This window comes from Choloepus didactylus, chromosome 16, assembly GCF_015220235.1.
Source record: "Choloepus didactylus isolate mChoDid1 chromosome 16, mChoDid1.pri, whole genome shotgun sequence".
NCBI classification, from domain to species: domain Eukaryota; kingdom Metazoa; phylum Chordata; class Mammalia; order Pilosa; family Megalonychidae; genus Choloepus; species Choloepus didactylus.
This window is the reverse complement of record NC_051322.1, coordinates 45,579,568-45,598,999: the sequence shown is the minus strand read 5'-3', so window position 1 is coordinate 45,598,999 and position 19,432 is coordinate 45,579,568. Positions and strand designations below refer to the sequence as shown.

At 40.3% G+C, this 19,432-nt stretch overlaps 1 protein-coding gene across 20 annotated transcripts in view; it reads left to right on the top strand.

Moving 5' to 3' along the window:
* The window catches only part of DTNA (dystrobrevin alpha), a 403,763-nt gene that overhangs the window by 377,040 nt on the left and 7,291 nt on the right, over window positions 1-19,432 (top strand). For 15 of the 20 annotated variants that reach the window (XM_037805729.1, XM_037805730.1, XM_037805728.1 and 12 more), the window contains 4 exons: window positions 9,802-9,961; window positions 12,347-12,436; window positions 15,279-15,447; window positions 18,049-18,181. In XM_037805729.1, coding sequence (XP_037661657.1) covers window positions 9,802-9,961; window positions 12,347-12,436; window positions 15,279-15,447; window positions 18,049-18,181 — 552 coding nt within the window. Of the gene's footprint in view, window positions 1-1,640; window positions 4,301-9,801; window positions 9,962-12,346; window positions 12,437-15,278; window positions 15,448-18,048; window positions 18,182-19,432 lie in introns of those variants that run through there. The other 5 variants (XM_037805749.1, XM_037805744.1, XM_037805741.1 and 2 more) reach the window with 1 other exon arrangement.

Here is a 19,432-nt window from a genome sequence, read left to right as displayed (position 1 = left end):
GATTAGATTGAACAGATGCTAATATCTAATTCAGAAAATTAAGATATAGTCATTAAATAATCTTGGTGACTACGGTTTTATTAAGAGGAATGACTTAATTTCTGTAAAATATTTTCTCTTATCTGCTTGGCTTTAGCAGCAAGTCACATGACTCTATGAGCTTCAAATACAAACTGTAAGTGGGAATAGCTCCTTACTTTTCTGAAGGCAGAGTGTTTAAGACAATGATCTATAGAAGTCCTCTTAGAGGGCTACAATCTATTATCATTGGGAAATGGCATTCTTCCTTTCATAAAGTCTTCAGTATACACTGAAAGTACATTTCAAGTCAAGAGCAGACTAATGATGGCCATGCATCCCCAGTCAGTCCAGCAGAAGTGGCAGTGCTGTGTGGTCATCCTGTCTTATATGAACTGTGACAAGCCAAAGGCAGGAACCGAAACTTCTAATAGGAGAGTGATGAAGGCAAAGTCCCTGGGACAGCTCCCCTGTAAGACAGTATGACCTGATTGCCAGTCCCTGAATCCCCAAACATCCCTGACATACCATCATGTGTTGTTTCTGCATTATCTTCCTTCCTTCCTCCCTTCCTCGCTTCTTCCCTTTCTCTCTTCCTCCCTCCCTCTCCTTCCTTTCTTCCTTCCTTCCTACTTTTATTTTTCTTTCTTCCTTTCTATCTCTCTTCCCTTTTTTCCTCTCCCTTCCTTCCTTCCTTTCTTCCTTCCTTCTTCCTTCCCTCCCTTCCTCCTTTCCTTTTTTTCTTTCTTCTTTGTATCTCTTCCTTCTTTTCTTCTTCCCTCCCTCTTTCCTTCCTCCCTCTCTTCCTCCCCCTCTTCATCCCTCTCTTTTTCTTTCTTTCATTTATTCATTTGTTTAAAAAATATATTTTGAAATCCACTGGGCCCCTGGCATTGGTCTAATTGCTCTTATTCCATATGTAGCATTTCTTTCTTTCATTTCCCTTACTCTGCCTTATTCTTTAGTCAACTTTTCCTACCATCAATGCCTTCTTTAACAGTGTTGAAAATTATGTGTTTATTGAACACAGCCTACGTTTCCAAGTATTAGACATATAAAGCGTAGAAATCAGTTTTTGTTATACCACAGATGGTAAGATAGGACTAAGTTATTAGTAACCTGCTGCTGTTTCTGGCTTAAGATCTCATTTAATGACCCACAAAAGCTCTTTCTACTTCCCTTTCCAAACATACTAAATAAAGAGGACTGGTCCCATCTTTCCCTTCAGAGAATGACAGGAAGCTTTGAAAACAGCTACCTGCTCATGTTGCTAAAGCTCTGTCTCCATAGTGATGGTACAGGAGCCTGTTTACCACTAGCCATCTTGGTATGAACTAAGCCTAACTGGGCACAGCCTGTTCTATCAAGATGAGCATTTAAGGGCAAATACTGGGATAGAGAGATGGACTGTGGTGAAAGATCTTTGGACACATGGAGAAAAAATAGTTCTGAAGACTCAAATGCCTAATTGTGCTTGGAACTGTACTTACTGAAGTGGCAAAGTCCTGACCTGTCATCAAAGCCTTGTCGATGTTTCCCCACCCTACATTCCTTCATACTGTGTACATGCTCTCACTGGAACCCTGGGTAATCTAACTATTATTGATTCAATCTTTCTGTAGGAAGAAGAACTGAAGCAGGGAGTAAGTTATGTTCCCTACTGCAGGTCTTAACTAACAGTGGAGGGGCCTGCCATCCTGCCGTTTTTCTCATTGCTTTTGCCTCTAATGTATGTTCATGCTTCAGTTTGGAAAGAAAAACAAATCATACTAATTTGCCTCCTTTTCAATGTAGTGCTTGAATTGAGATATATAAAACTTAGCATTTTTGATAACTATTATTACTACTGTTGGTATCACAAGAAGAGCTATTACATCTTATAGAAGAGGGAACAAGTTGTAATGTGTTGAAAACTTTTTAGACCTCCCAGAGTCTAAGTTTCAAACCAGTCTCCTGCTTTTCTGGGTTGTTGATCAGACCCTTCTCTTAATATAAAAACACCTTCCACAGTGACTGGAGCTATGCTGGGGTTAAATGTTACTGTAAAAGCCCACAGCACTCAGAAGCTAACTTCTACTTCCTCTCATGCTGTGAATATTCAGCTTCCATTCTGATGAAAGGGTGTGGGAACCTCCTTCTATAAAAATCAGCCAATTAAATCTCTTGTTCATGGCATAATGATTATGCTTTGTTCCCTGCTGCTGACCAAAATGTGCTCAGTCTTGTAAGAGAAAAGACTGTACTGAGTAACTGACTTCCCATCTTTTCAGTTCTTCCCCTAAGCAAAATCACTACCATTGGTGGAGAATAATCTCTAAAGAATTGGTAATTTCAGCCTTTCTCTTTTATCTCAGAGCTTTTCTGCTGTGGGAGGTCACCAGATCATTATATGCATTTTCTCTGGAAATTGTGTATTGTGGGAGCATTGTGGCTCTAACCATAAGCCTAACTGGTGCTGTGCTAACCCGGTGGTCAGGTTCAGAAGCCAGCAGAGGGAGCAGTATAGTCCCCGCAAAATGAAATAGAAGCAAAATAAAAACAGCTTTAATTTCAAGTGCATGTACCAAGCTGTGTATGTCAATATAGCCCACTCTGTCATTATTTAAAAGTTGCACATTATTTCCGTGGATCGTTTAGAACCACAGCCTGTCCACTTTCAACTTCTCTTTTACTTCTTCTGTATTCTTTTTTTCTATGACTCATTGTGTGTGTTTGTATGTAACAAAGAATGTTTGCAAAATGCTGAACACAGTTTACCCTTCATTCCCTTGGTGTGTAAAAAAGGAAAGTGTAAAACAATCTGTAATGTCAGACAATAAAGATAATGTATTACGTTATTTTGCATTTTGTGAAAAAAATTACTAAACTAAAGTCAATCTTTAATGAGTGTTCCCTGAGGAGAAGGCCATGTAGCATTTACAACCTGTATAATTGCCCATAAATGGATTCATGGGGCGATGTTACTGTTCTCCCAACACACTTAGATCATGGTAGAGAAAAATGCCTTTCTTATAGTGCTTCTCTTTGCAAATGGCCTTTTTTTTTTCCTGAATCTTACTTAGTCTGTGCATAAAAAAAAGGAAGGAAGGCTCAATCCAACCTTCTCCCTCCTAGTGGAAGGGGAGGGCGGTCATCCTGCAGACAAGCCAGCCTTGCGTTAGCCATTTTCCTCAGGGATCCCTTCGTGGCCATTTCCCAGGCAGCACATTCTTTAAAGGCTCCATGGACCATGAAGTTCATAAACAGATGGGTGCACAGAGCCAAACTACGCCAGTGCCCATAACAGCAGCTCAATCATCTTTCCTCCAGCTCCTCCCTGGCCCCCTGGGCAACTTCAGCACCTTGGAAAGTCAACCAGCAGTGGGTACTGCTGCAGAGGCCAGGAAATCCTTCCTACCCAGTTTCCAGCAGTGCTTTGTCTGGGTGGTGGGAGAGTTTGCCAGTTTTACTCATTGCTTTATTGGCTCCTAAATCAAGCCGCTTTTCCAAAAGGACCTGAGGCAGCTTACAACAAAAGACGTAAACAATGACTTCATAAGATAGAAATAGAAAAATCAAAAGCTACAAAAAAGAAAATGCAAAAATGCTAATCATGAGGAATAGTGTTGCTCTAAGCTTTCTGGCAATGGGGCAAAACAGGAAAACATAATCAGTAGTTTTATCATAAGAGAAGCACCAGCTCTCAGGGACCCACACTTCTATTGGCATAAAATATAAAAGAAAGTCTTCACGTGAAGCTCTGCAGAAGGAGTCCTGAACAGTAAAATGGACAAATGCAGTAGTAGTACATTTCATGTGGCTATTTCTTATCCTGACCTTCCATCAAAATTAAAGGCAAAATCCCAAATCTCCCAACCCCAGAGGGGTAGTACTGCAATAGAATAAATGCCATCTATACATATAGACTTCTTGGGGTATAACATGATCTAAGGAGAGAATTTAGAGGTTTCTGTCTGGTATTGGCTTCTAAATTCTGTTTTTGTTTATGAGCCTTTCCCCTTCAGGGACTTTTACTTTGTAAAATCAGACTTAAAACACCCCAGACAACAAATTGTGTTTGATTTAATAACCTCTTCTTGCTTTATCGTAAGTCTGTGTGGTTCAATGTAGAATTTTATTATACTGGTATCTATAATTCCTACTTTTATTGTTTCTTGTTAGAGGTAATGCATGAATTTATCCCCCTTGAGGAGAGAACATGAATTAAAAAAAAAAAATAGTGCCTGTAATATAATATGATGATTATGGTATCACAAGCAATAAATTTTTTTTACAAAACTTGTATCAGAGTTATCCTACCCTCTTTCTTCTTTGTGTATTTTTAAGATTTATTGAAGGAACCATAAACAGAACACTCATAAAAAGTTGAATGAAAGCAGCTGGGGTATAATTGCAGTGACAATATGTTCCAAAATTTCTGGTGTAGTTCCAGTTTTAAATCTAGTGTCCCTTTCTAAAACCAAATATCCTGACTCTGAGTTCAGAAAGTAAGGTCTCAATAATTTTTTTAGAAAGATTACAGTTATCAGACCTGAGTTCCAGTGGTCCCAGCTCTTTACTCTCATTTGTAATATCTTGAGTAAGTCAATTCACTTCCTGGTACTGTATTTCAAACATAATGATAACATCTGGCTCATGGGGTTACTGTGTAGATTTAAAATGATAATGGATGTGAAAGAACTTTGTAAAATACTATATGAATGTCAGATATAAGTATGAATGTATGTATATACACATGAGTATATATAAACTTTTAAAACTTAACTATATTTCACATGCACACACACTCACTCGTGCATTCACTTCTTTACAGTTTCAATCAGGAGAAGAAAGCCAAGCATCATTCCAAATTCCATCTACCACACACATTCTCTTCTCTCTCTTTACAGCTGTCCCAGTTAATTCAGAAAATAGCCATACACTCGGGTCCCTACTTCTTCGAAACACATTAAGGAATGTAAGCAACCCAGAAATGACAAATGTTACCAGCTTGGGTTTCACCTTCTTTGATTTCCCTTGCTCATCCTCTCTGATGGGTGCTCTATAGTGTAGAAGACCAATCAAGAGTGAGGGAAGGTGATAATTCCCACCATACATAATCAACTGCAATATAAGGCTATCATCTAGTGCTCAAAAAAGGCCCTCCCACTCTTTCTCTCATCCTCTTTTATTTTAATTATGGGACTGATTAATTCATTCTAGAGAAGTAAAAATTATTTCCTTGCTTCTAAACCTTGGAGGGTGTCCCTCTATCTCAAGATAAAGTCTAATCTCTTTTATGACACTGGAGGCCCCCAGACCTTCCACCCCTTCCTTGCCTCGTTTCCTTCACTCCCCACAGCAAACCTAGTGCTTTGACCATATTGCCTCCCATTGTATCTCCAATTCCCCCTCACACTTCCCATGCCTTGCTCAGGCTATTCCAGAGGCCTCTAATGTTCCCTCTCCTCTCAATACTTCCACTTTTTTTGGCCCAGAAATCTCCATTTTTTAGACCCAAGTGAAAGGACACCTCCTGCCTGTCCAGTCAGAATTATCATCTCCTCTGTATCCCCACAATCTTTTGTACACAACAGTCCCTTCAAAAAGCCTGACTACAGAAACTATCATCAGTATTATGACAGTCATTGAAAGAAAGGATGAAAAGAAGACTGAATGTCACTAAACCCTGCTTTGCAACTTCCCAAGCTGCTAACTGCAACCGGGGATGACAGGCCTCTCACCCAGCCACACCTGGGAAGTAGGTTTTTCATGTCTGGGGGGTCCCAGTGCCGCCCGCTCCGGCCTCCTGGTTTGCTGCTCGGCATTTCGCCAGGGCTGCTAGGTCAGCAATTAGACATTTAGTCCTTTCCTTGAAGCATCCCTCATTTCTGTGGCTGAATGAAAACCAAAATACTTCCTGGAAAAGTTGAGAAAATTTATGGATCTTCTCAGACTTATTAAAAATTGATAAAACATCAGGATGAGTGTACTCAGAGGATGGAGTGTAGAAATATTTTTTCATTTATTCTCTAGGAAGAGACCTATTTTAGATTTGCCAAGTATGATACATGCTTTCCTTCTCCCATAATCAACTCTCTTCTTGGGAATTTTAGGTATATATATTGATCTGCATGGACTGTTGTCCCTTAGTCTTTCCTCCATTAATCATTGGGTGCTTTCCAGGAAAGGATGTTCACAGAGATTATTCCCTCTAACTCTTTTTAAGTTATTAAAAGATGGCCATGTTTCATGACCAAGCCAGAGACCACCAGCTGCAGGGTCCCCACCAGTGAACAGGAAACTTTCTGATACCTCTACTGACCTACCCCAGTGCAAGAAGCAAATCCCCTTTCTTATAAGAACAGAACAGAAAGGAAGGCCAGAGATGGTGTTCCCAGCAGTAGATTCTAAGAAAATGCTTTGCATCAAACTGGAGAGTGCCCTGAGAACAAGAGATGGGGCCGCACTCAACCAGGGAGTCCGAGTCCTGCTCCCACAAGACAAAGAACTGGGTGAAGACTGGCTGTGACTCAGGAGCTGCGAGTTGCAGGAAAGATGCAGCTAAATCTTTCCTTCACTACATAATCACACTGCCTGAAACTGCACCAAATAGAGATTCTTTTGGGAGTTGTTGGTGGCTGTTAGTCATTCATACTTTGGTGTAATTTAGATTCGGTCCATTGTCTTTCCCATAACACATAACCACAGGCAATTATTTTTCTCTTACATGAACCTCTAATGGGAGCTGTGAAGAAAGGTAACAGACAGAAAGGAGTAGGAAAAGTTGGCTTTGGAGACCAGGCACTAAGCAGAGAGAGGTAGGGTTGGGAATGGCTCAGACAAACGAACGTCAGCAGGGGAGGCGGGTGCACTAGGAGAAGGGAGTCTTGCCAGGAGGTTAGAAACCCAGGGGATGGAAGGGAGAAGGGCTAGATATACTGCCACCCCCCCCAAAAAAAAAAAAAAAATTCTGGCCCAACGTTAGGGGCCTCACAAGCACTCTTGTGTGACAGATGTAAGCAGGGCTGGTGATAAGTACAGCCCCAAACCGCCAGTAAAGTCTTGGAATTGAGGTCCATAACACCACATCTGCCACCCCCGGTCCAGATATGGTCCAGAATTCAAAATGTTTCAGATTTTGAAAAGGCAAATCAGCAAAGATACTGTATAATTAGCTTCACATCATCTTGGTCCAAATTAGTTACCAAAAAAAAACATGGGATTTTCAGATCTTTTTTTATTTCAAAATTGTAGCTAAGTGATGGTAGACCTGTATTTCTGTAGTGATTGATGAATAGTCTGAGGGCGCTTCCACAGCCCTGGGCACCCACACCCTCCTCAGGACCCAGCAACTGAAGGGGACCCTCTTCCCCTGGCCCTGCTCTAGCACCACATGCGCCTTCTCTGTCTCTTCAGGTTGCTAAACCTTTCTTCCCTGACCCCTGGCGGGAAGAGTTCTCAGCACCCACAATCCTGGCTGTGGAAACAGGGATACACCCTGGACTTGCAGTAGCAAAGCTGAAAATCCATTGGTCTCTGCCATTCACTAGCTCTGAGACTTTGGGTAAAACAATCATCCTCTCAGAGCCTCAGTTTCCTCATCTGTAAAATGGGAATAATCATACCTCACACGGTTGTTTAGAGGACTAGGGTTAAGATGCCTCATATACTGCAAACTGCTTATATAAACATAAGATACCATCGTTCCTACCCCTACATTATTAGGAAATGAAATAAAACAATGTGTGAAAGTGTTTCATACACTAAAAGTCATATATAAAAGTGAAGTTGTATTATTATTGTAAACCTATCACAGAAGAGGATCTGGCCTCCCAGGGTTGAGGGGGTAACCCACAGTGCATAGCCAAGAGCAGCTGATGTCCTACAGCCCCCTCTATCCGACTTCTCCAGTCCCCACTCCCTGCTGCGATCTGGATCCTTGCTTGGTAAAGAGAACAGATAAGAAAGGCCAAGGATCCCAGTTGAGGGTCCCATGTTGAAAAGGATGGGAAGGAAGGACTGGAAGGGGGAGGCAGCCCTCAGGATGACTGGCCAACATCATCTCCTCTGTGGAACCTTCCACTGCCATGGCCCACCACAGTTCCCACAGCACCAGGGCTGGGACACCAGCTTTGCCACTCTTGCCCCATCTCCTGAGCAATCCCTTTTAACTCTCTGAACCTCAGGATGCACAACTGCACCTTTACAATCCTAATACCTGCCTCACAGGGTTGTGGAGAGGAATCGATGAGTTAATACGTAAGAACACCTTGTGTACATTGTCAAGTAGGACTCCAATGTGAGGTTATTTATTATTGGAGTTGGTAGCTGGAAGAGGGGATGTGGTGGTAGCTCAGAAACACAAGGGCTCATGGTGATGGGACTGAGCTCCCAAAGTCTCCTGGGGAAAACCAGATCCCTCCTCGAGCAGGATGGGGAAAGCTGACTGCAAAGCATCGCAACTGTGCACAGTTCTCTTCCTTGGGCCCGGACAGACTGTTACAAGGTACTGTTGAGAGTGAAAGAACGGAATCACCACTGGGCACCACATGAGTTACTTTGCGTGCTCTGTTCTGTTTTGCTTCATTTTTAATTCTGAGTTTTTCTCAATACATAGATTTTATTTTTACGTGTGAGGCTGAGCCCTGGAGAGCTAACAGCATGGCATTTTTACAGGATTGTTGTGTTTTAACTGCAAGCAGCTGAGCCTACAGCAGAACTCAAACCCAATTATTCCAGAGCGCTGTTCTTGTGGTGCATGTCTGCATTTGGAATGGGTTGATGACGAACCTCTGGGATTTGGTGTGAGAGAGCCCTCCCCCTACAGGGACAGACCCAGCAGAATGGAATGCAATTTATGTGAACACCGAATCCACTGTATATGCACTTGAGGGACTCACATTTCCTTATTCGTGTGACTGACTTCTTTTGTTAACTTATTATTAAAAGTGGAAGAATATTTTCAAGAGGCCAACTCCTACAAAGCCGTAAAACTCAAGGTGTGGCAGTCTCAGAATGGTTCTACACCAGAGACTTTAGTGCAGAGATAAATGACTTTTAGTCGTTTTCTCCTCTTTTCTTTACCCATTTTGAATCCTGCTACTCTTATTGTTCTGCCAGAACACTGTTTTGTCATAGGTGAAGAGAAGGACATTTCCTATAAGGAGCAGTGGCTAAAAATTAGAAACCAAGATATCTTTCTTCTCTTCCCAACTTGAATCCCTGAACCACAGTTTAATTTGAAAAAATCAGCTTTTACTGTAAAATAGCAATCAGACAACTTACACTTCATTAAGTCTTCATTTGAGACAATTTGCACATAGGTACATAACACAATTTAAACTGTATTATCTTCCAAAGATGACGCCAGGAAAGTTAGGTTGAAAATTTAGAAAGGGATAAATCGCATCCATCCCAAATAGTCTCCTAGTTTATATTTAAAACTTTCTCCCTAATGTCTTTATTCTACCTAGAACTTCTTTCAAAAAGAAAATATACACACCTTGTCATTATATCTGCTTAATAATGTCTTCCTTATATAGGCATATGTCTCATAGACTGTAGAACAACGCTGTACTAATACACTTAGCTTTCAACATTTGACCAAAGCTCCAGGTTATATATAATAAGATCCTAAATTATCTGCACCTTCAACCCAGATTTCAGGATTACCATCTCAATTACCTAGGATTTCTCCCTGCTTTGGAATTTCATCGTCCCTGCCTTGGGAGTCCGAGTCGTCGGGTTGGCGTGTGGCCATTTCTCGAGAAAGTGAATTAATGCCTTGCATTGTCTCTGCAGACCCAGGGCGCAGGTTCTCCGCGCTCCTCTCCCAGTCACACCATCAGCAGGCCGATCCCCATGCCCGTCCGCTCCGCCTCAGCCTGCTCCACCCCGACGCACGCGCCTCAGGACTCGCTCACAGGGGTAGGGGGAGACGTACAGGAGGCTTTTGCACAGAGTAAGTGGCATTGTTTTTCTGTCTTGTTCTTGCTTTTGTGTGATAAATAAGTTAATCGAGGTCTGCAGAGTGGTTGGGAGTGGTCAGAGCCGCCCTGGGAGCCATTCTGGAAGCTGCCGGCACCGCTCTCCTGTTCCTCGCGCACCCTCTGCCCGTCGTTTGGCGTCTGTTGCCCTGTTGCCCGGCCTCGTTGTTCAGGGAGTTCTTGCCCATTTAAGGGCCTGGAAATCCTTCCACCAACATGCCATAAAATTTCATATAGACAAACCATTTTGAAATTCTGGAATATTCCTATTCACTAGTGCCTTCTCCTATCCATTAAAGCTCGATTAAGCAATCCTACATCATGAGCCCTGAGATGACCTGGAAGGACTTTCACTCATATTATAGATTCCCTGTCCAGATGCCCTGAAGAGTTGAGTCACTGACTCTCACAAGGTCCTGCAAGCTCAGGCTCCACGGTCAGGGGAAGGGCACAAGGAGTGCTGAGTGATGACAAACACCGTTTTCCTGCGGACCGCCGCTCCCGGTTACACACTGCTAGGGTTGCCCCAATGCATGTGACTTTATTAAATTTGAGATTTTTAAACGCCTTTTAAAGCTTTTTCTTGCCACCACTGGTTAAATTTAGAGTAAATAAGAAAAAAAAAAAAAAAAAAAAAAGCCTCCCACAGCCCCTCTCCCTGCTAATCTCATTCCCCAAAGTAACTACTATTTTCAGTTGGACTTTCCCAACTTTTTGTTTATATATGGATGTGTGTTTGTATATATCTTTATATAAAAGTGGGTGTTTAACACATTCTTTTTTTCACACAAATGAGATCATGCATTGCATTTCGGTCTACAGTTATAACCTATCATGAACATATTCCCAGGTTTCCAAAGGGAGCTTCAAAAGGGAGTGTACACAAAGTCAAGAAATAACTTGGGGAAACTGTTTCCAGCATATGCGACAATCAAGTTTTATGATTTCATTTATGCATAAAGCAAGTAGAGATCAGCAAGAAAAAGACATCCCCAAAACAAGAATAGGTGAAGGATATGAACAGACAAAAGAAGAAATATAAATTGCCAGTAAAGATATGGAAAAGTGTTCAACCTAAAATAGATGTAGAAATACAAATTTTAGCAATTATCACCTTTTGCCTAGCAGATTTAAAAAAAAAAAAAAATTAACATTGATACTATCCAGGGATAACAATTTGAGGAAGCAGACCCTCTCAGCTATTGTCGATGGAGGTAAAATCTTTATACATTTTAAAGGAAGAGAATGAAGAACTCTGTTCTGTTAGGAAGGAACCTAACCCTAAATGTAATTCAAGAGTTTTTGATGTAATTCACAAAATAGCGTACTTTTTAAATTTTCAGAAGGAAAAAAAAATGTCCTTTCCCTAAATCATGTTTTACATTTACAGTATTTTAAATCAATTTGTTTTCTATTATAATTATGTTTTGCCTAGTTACTTTGATTGTATTTAAATTTATGTATTATTATTTTATTTATTATTACTTTCTGAAAAATGACAATAAAAATATGGCCTATAGGCAGCCACTATCACAAAGAGTTCATGATACATGAGTTCATTTTAAGTCAGTTCTTTAGAATCTTGAACCCTTTTCTCCAAACATGTTATGGCGATTAGTCCTCTGTACCTTCTCCTCCTTGTCCCACATCCAGCCCATCCCACAAACACCCATTTACCCTTAGGATACCAGAAACACAATAATAATTCTTCTCTACCCCAGAATGCCATATGCTGGGTTCCAGTTCAGGGTTCCAGGTATATAGCCGCCTTTGCCTTAGCATTAGGAGCAAGGATCCTCACCCCTTTTCCACAGTCTCAGCCTTCATACGTGGGTCTCCTATTCCCAAGAGGCACCTATAATACTATCAGGGGTTCTGGAAGCCCTGATGGGACACAGAGACAGTGGCAATGGAAGTCAGAATCTAATGAGCCCAGCAACCAGGGAGTGCCAGGAATTGAGCAGCAGCTGGGAAGGCACAGCACTCCTGGCAAAAGCTGACTGAAAAGTGTTTCCCAAGTAGAGAGAGCACACAAAAAGTTTACCCAGGACCATCCCAGTTTGAGCGAGGTGACCCAGTCTTGTTATTAATACTGCCCTTTTCACCCTTGAAATTTCCCCGATTTGGACAACAAATTATATGTACACCCATCATTAGCCATATATTCTTACATCATTGCATATACATACCCCAAGCATGGTGTATTTTGTTCAGGAAATGAACAAAAGCACTTCTGACAAGGAAAAGTCTCAGAAGTTTTCTTGCTTTAAGTATGTTAATGGAAATGATAAATAAGCAATTCAAAAAATTGGAAAGAAAGAAAAGCTTTGATTTTTTTCATTATTTATTCTTCACTTAAGGCTCCAGAAGAAATTTAAGGAATGACTTACTAGTGGCAGCAGATTCCATCACTAATACCATGTCCTCTCTTGTGAAAGAGCTAAATTCTGGTGAGTTCTGGGTCCCCTCTCAGTCATCTGCACCTTGGTATGGGCCATTCTCTGTTGGAAATCTGCTCATTGTCACATAAAAAATTTTAAATATCCATGTGACATTTTGTTGGTGGATTCAATTTTTTAGAAATGTTTATATTTTGCTGAATAGCAGATTATTAATATATGCTCAGTGCAGAAACAGTGGAAAATGCAAAAAGAATAAAGGATTAAAATGAACCTATAATTCTAGAATCTGGAGATAGCTACTGTTAAAATTTTGGTGTGTTTCCTTCCAGGCTTTTTTGTGTGTCTTTCTATCCTCATACTTGTATATCTAAAAATCTCTACACAAATAACTGTGTAGATTTAAAACCCCTGAAATTTCTCTCTCCCTCTCTCTCTCCCCCTCCCTCCCTCCCTCCCTTTTCTTTCCCTCTCCCTCCCTCTCTCTCTCTCTCTCTCTCTCTCTCTCTCTCTCTCTCTCTCTCTCTCTCTCTCTCTCCCCATCTATAATTTTGCATCTTGTGTTTTTTCCCGGGCATTTCCCCATGCCAGGGGAATAATAAATCATATTTTGTCTTGTACAGATACTGTATGGTGATTCCTTTATTTGGAGTAACATTACATTGTCTCTAGATTTTAGCTGTTATAAACTCTGCAATGAATATGTGTGGGCCCAACTCTGCTAAAATTTCTTACTCCCCTAGGATGTCATGAGCCTAGATTTTTATTGGGCTGAGTTGTTTTACATTTGTTTGAAAAGGTATTTGTACATTAGTTTTTGAGGATATTATTTTAGCTGAATGCAGTCAGTGGACATGATGACTCTGTTGTTGATTCTAGTATTGTTTATTAGTACATCTTAGGAGATGCTCTATAGTAGAAAGTGTATTCATTTTGTATACTTCCAGTGTGAGTTGAAATGTTAGCTCCAAGGTGAATCTTCTCCTGGCTGTTGGCCCCTCCAGGCGTGTGCTCTCTCTCCATTGTATTCTACGTGGCACCGGAAGACATGGGGGAACAGAGGCAGAGATGGGACCTTGGAACCAGAATGACCTGAATTTCAGGCTTCTGTGTATTAGATGTATGGCCTTGAACAGATTACTTAACTTCTCTGAGTCCCAGATTGCTTATCTCTAAGAATGGACGGCAAGCTTGACCCAGTTGGTCTGAGTATGAGATAATATATAAAAACCACCTGCCACACAAAGCAAGCATTCTTTAAATGATGTGCACATGTGTGCACACACAGGTGTTTATAAGCTTTGGAATCAGACCCATTTGGTTCACTTCTTTGCTTGATACTTACTAGTCTTGTTACCTACAACTTTAGCTCCTCCTCTGGTACAAAGAGAGTAAGAATGGTAGTCCCAACTCAGGGTTGAGGTTGAAGTGAGATAGCAGATGGGAAGCACCGAGCAGGGAGCCTGATCATTCTAAGAGCCAGGGGTCCCTCTCCCCCACTGTAGAATGTCTACTGTAATGATGTTCTGTTGAAACAGAAGACCTAACTTTGAGATTATCATCAGCCAGAGATCTTAAAGTAGTGAATGGGAAGTACTTAAACATTTGCCTAGTTTCTATAGCAGTTTTGAAAATATCTAGCTTTCATCTAGTGCTGTGGATGTGTAAAGCATTTCCCTGTACGTTTTCTCGTTTTCCTTCTAAACAAGCACGTGGAAGAAGTAAGGCAGGTGTTACCCATTTAAAGCGAGGCCACCGGGTGGGGATGGTTAAATGATCTGCCTGAGAGGTTCCAGGCAGTGCCAGAGCCAGGATTTTATTTACTAATTTAGACTCTGTTAATTTGAAACACATGATCATTTGAAGGAGGCTAAACTGAAATTTACCTTTGCAATATCTCCAAAGAAAGACCTGAGAGGAAAAGGAATCAAGTAAAATTGCAAGAGACTCTTTATCCTACTTATACCTCACAGAGTTTTAAACATTTTAACAGCATGAATATGCCAGTAAATATCTTACCAGTTATTAATAAATCTCATCTATTCTTTAAAACAGACCTAGCAAGATATTTGTCTAGCAGGACTATGGTCATATAGTTGAGGTGACAACTATAAGAAATAAAACGTCAATATTTAAAAAAATATTTTTTTTAAATCCTGGATTTAAATTTCTTAAATCTTCCATTATTATTCTTAAAATCTATATTCCTAAACTTAAACTTTTTAAAAATACTTTTAATTTTTAATTAAATTAAAAAATTTTAATATTTTATTAACTATTAATACCTATATTAATTCTTAAACTATTTCATTGAAATAAAAATAGTTTAGCAAGGGTTTCGAGCCTAAAGCAAGATAACTAGAGAAAGAGAAATATGGAAACTGTTGCTGCTATATTAAATTAAGAATTACCAAATAGCATGAAATCAGGGTAGTTCACACATCATGAATAATGACAACCACCCACTGCTCTAGCAATGAGTGTTGTTTATACTTTTATAATACTTTGAATTATTAAGTGAAGGCAATATTTCGAGATCAATATTTCCTGAATTAGAGCAATATTTAGCAAAATTAACAATTTTAATGTAGATTTTTATAAAGGGAAAAATAAAAGTTTTAAGGAGTTAAGTCAGTTATTAAGAGACAAGAATTTCTCATAACATCTCTGAGATATAAAAGAAAATACTGGATACCGAATAATTTTATGGCAATTCACAAGCAACAGTTCTCATTCTGGGAAAACAAAAAAACATTTCTTTGACTTAAGTACACTTACTGGTTAATGTTATATATAACACGGGATGATTTATGTTAGAATACAGCTAGCCTTATATTTGCTGGCCACAAAAATCTAACAAGCCATTCTTTATTTCTTCAATTGTTCCTAATAGAGGTGGGGAGTGAAACAGAAAGTAATGTGGATTCCGAGTTTGCTCGGACTCAGTTTGAGGACCTGGTTCCATCACCAACCTCTGAAAAAGCTTTTCTGGCTCAAATCCATGCCCGAAAACCCGGGTACGTCCACGCTGGAGCCACCGCAAGCACTGTTCACGGTGACATGTGAGTATGTTCTCCTCGGGGCTTTTCTCTCGGTAACAGAACAATCTGTAGGGAACAATAAGAAAACAAAAACACGGTTGCTTAGTCCTTTATTCTGGAAAGGGATGATGCATTTTCCCTGCCTGCCAGAAGAGGTAGAAGTGGGCTGTATTTCAATTTGGCATTTCAACTTCTTTCCCTCACATTTCCAGGAAGTATCAACAACCTAAACCAACCGGTGCTTGTTGAGAGCCCGGCTGGCTCAAGGTACTATGCTAGTTGTACGCAGGATAGTATTAAAGAATTGCTCCCTGCCTTCAAGGAGCTCACAGACTAGTTCAGGAGATGTCATCCTACCCTCTGAATTGATCATACTGCTGGTGGGCACCTTTGTTCGTACTTTGAGGACCCCAGGATTCTGGAGAGGCCTCTGTTCAGAATGGGGGTAAACAACATAACATAAACCGTCTGAGATCCATAAGGTAATCCGGCAGTCTGGAAACCAGAAGAGTAGATGGTGTACTTTAGGGGCAGAATTTCTTCTTTTATTCTAGAACCCTCACTTCTTTGCTCTTAAGGCCTCCAACAGATGGGATGAGGCCCACTCACATTATGGAGGATAATCTCCTTTACTTAAAGTCAATAAATTGTAGATGCTAATCACTACAGAATACCTTCCCAGTAGCATCAAGGCCACTATTTGATCAAACAACTGGAAACCATAACCTTGTCAAATTAACACATAAAATTAACCATCACACATGGAATTAAAATAAGTAAATGTCTAAAACCTCATTATAAAGAAATCCAATTTGGGTGACTTGTTGAATAGTTAACCTTTCATTTAACATGTATAAATCTGACCATTGAAAAGTTAATTTGGAAAATTTTTCACCCAATTAGGCTTTTGTAGCTTGACAGAAGCCAGCAGTGTGGGTGACGTCCCACCAGACTTTCTGTGATCCTGGATCCGTTAAAGTAGACAGGCAAAGCAAACCAAAGCTGAGGAATAAACTAAAGCTAGGACAGACCAAGGACCCAGCTTGGGGAGGGAAGGAGTCCAACGAAGGAAGTGGGCCCTTAGGGAAGCAAAGCAGTGGGCAGAGGCTTACCAAAAGGATGGAAGAGAGAAGTGCTGTAGACAAAAAAGCTGCAGAACGGTGATTATGCTTACTGTGGAAAGTACTTCAGACTAGTCTAGCAAAAAAACTGGCTGTTTTAAAGACCCAAAGAAGAAACTAACCAGAAGCCTCTCTGGTGTTTTGGCTCTCAACCCAGGTAGTGAGTAAAAGACAAGTAATAATGTGGAATTATAAATAGATGTGGTTTGAAAGCCAGCTGTGAAGAGACACAGTGTAAGATCAAAACAAAACAGCTATAACGTAATCTAAAATGGCAGCATGCTGCTGCTTCTAATTTTAGTTTGCTCTCTTTTCCTTTTGTCTACAACTGAGAATTGTTTCATTTGTTTTTTATTCAAAATGGTGAATTAATGTTCATCTGGGTTGTCTGGGAAATATGTATCTATCTATTTGACTTTTTATAATTAAGCATTTACATGGTGGTTACCTAAAATTTCCTTGTTCAACCGTAAGATCCAAGACTATGACTTAAGCCACCCTATTCTGCAAGCCCCAGTGTGCTGGACCCAGTAGCAGAAGCAGCTATCCCAAAGGCCAAAGGAGATGGGGAGGGAAAGTTCATGGGGCCTGGCAGACCTTTTAGTCCAGCCCCAAGCCTCCAAAAATAACGAGAACATGTCATGTGTGTATAAATAAACACCAATGAGGACGTTTAAGTTGCAGCCCAGAAACTTGTTTTTGACTGCTCTTTTATTTTAAGGAATATTTTAACATCTGTACTGCCCAAACATGTGTTTTACCCTGAGAAAATTTTAGTCATATGATTTAGGTAATAAACTTATGTTCAGTCCCATGAAGGGTTTTACAAAATTGGGATAAGACATGGAGATGGAAGTACTCCTTAGTGAATAAGGTCATTTTTATCTATTTATTTCACAGTGGTGTTGAACAATTTAAATGGATCTTTTAGATTCAGAGCTAGTATAAATTTTTACCATCAAGAGCCATGAGTTAGAATATCTAGCTGATATTCTGAGATTTGGTTTTACTATTAAAAAAAAAAAAGAGGTTTGTGTGTGTGTGAAACACAAAGTAGTTTAAATTTTAAGCAAAAATTCCTTAAGCATTATTTCACTAGAGGGCCCACTCACCTTTTAAAAACTGTTCTTGCATTCCAAAAATAAATAAATAAATAAAAGCCCCCAGTCTGAGAAACTTTATATCCCCTCAAAAGATAATCCTTTTTTCAAAATTTGAAGAGCATTTAAAAGGCCAACCCATCCCTGTAAACCCTAGAAAAACATAGATGAACAATGATCACCAGACTGTCATAGAAAAACTGCATATGAGAGTGTCTTGATTGTGTATTTCTCCAAACTTTCAAAGTTTTTTAAAAAGTTTTCCTTAAGTAAAAGAAGCCTATAGGAGTGGAAGTGAATTGGAGGACTATGGAAAAATAGATGTGCCAACAAAAGTACAGTTAACACATAAAGTCCACTCAAACTTTTCTTCTAAGATTTGTTCTGTGGTTCATTCCCAGGGTTACAGAAGATGGGGACCCCTACGTGTGTCCTGAGGATGAGAACTATGAAAATGACTCTGTGCGGCAGCTGGAGAACGAGCTCAAAATGGAGGAATTCCTGAAGCAGAAGCTGCAGGATGAAGCCTACCAGGTACCGGGGATCCCGCCCCCACCCCACCCCACCCCAGCCTGCTGGGCCTCTTACATTACAAGATCAGTGCCTCCTTCTTCCTTCCACCCTCCATTCCCAGAGTGTCTCCACTGTGCTCCTTGGTCCATACATTCCATTCAGTAAAAGTTTTAAATACTTACAGTTTTCACTCACCATGTTTTCTTACAAATTGTGACCTGGAAAGAGAAAAGAGGCTTTGTTACATTAGCAGAGGCGTGGTGATTAACAGATATATTTTTCCTCATAGATTAAAAAAAGATACAAAGGACAGGGCACAAGGAAATTGAATGAGCACAAAAACATGTCCTCACTTTTGAGGGAAGCAGGTGCTGTGATCCTCCCCTGAAATCAGTTGTCTCCTTCTCTGCTTACTTCATGCCAAATGTACATGAGGGACAACCCTTGCCAAGAAATGTTGGGGGAACTCTAAGCCCCACGTCAGCAGGGTGTAGATGGACGGGTTTTCATATATGGTGGAGTATAGGAATCCATCTGAGAATTCACTGAACATAACAAATGCAATTTGGAATAAATGTAATTGTTAACTCATCCTAAAGGTGATGCCATTTTCCCCCATGGAGATTGTTCTACTGCCTTGTTTATGTTTCTGGTATGTTCCTTTCCCTCTAATCCATGGGTGTTTTGTTGGGATTCTGGAGGATTCAGGGATGTTTGCCTGCTCCGGGCCTGCTGTTCTCCTGGCCCCAGTGGGCAGTTTCATCATACCAGGCTTTCTGTCAGTTGGCCAGACCAGCTTTCTCCACATTCTTAGTCACCAGTGAACCTCTCATACTCTGTTAGTGAAGGAAAGTGAAGCAGAGAAAAGAAATTGTCTTCTGCCTCTTGTATATTTATAGACTAAGCCTTGAAATATTTTTCCAAGATGGTAGAAGAAAGGGAAATTGAAGCCCACCAGCGCCACCCCAGCAATACAAAACAAAAAAAAAAAAAAGTTTTGCTTCTTTAGAATCTTCCATTATCCTTTTCAATTTAACTACTGCATTTCAGAAGTAAATAAAATGTTGGCCTAGTCATAACAAAAAAAGAGAGAGACCATATATATAAAGCCATGTTCCAATGCCACAGAAACTGTCAAAGTCACCTGTCAAGTAGACCCATAGAATCTTTCTTTGCTACTTCTCATGGCCCATCCACAGAAGGGATTTCGCATGGAATGCAGGTGCCAGAGCACATCTGGGGAACTCTAGGGGATGGCATTCTGAAACGTAT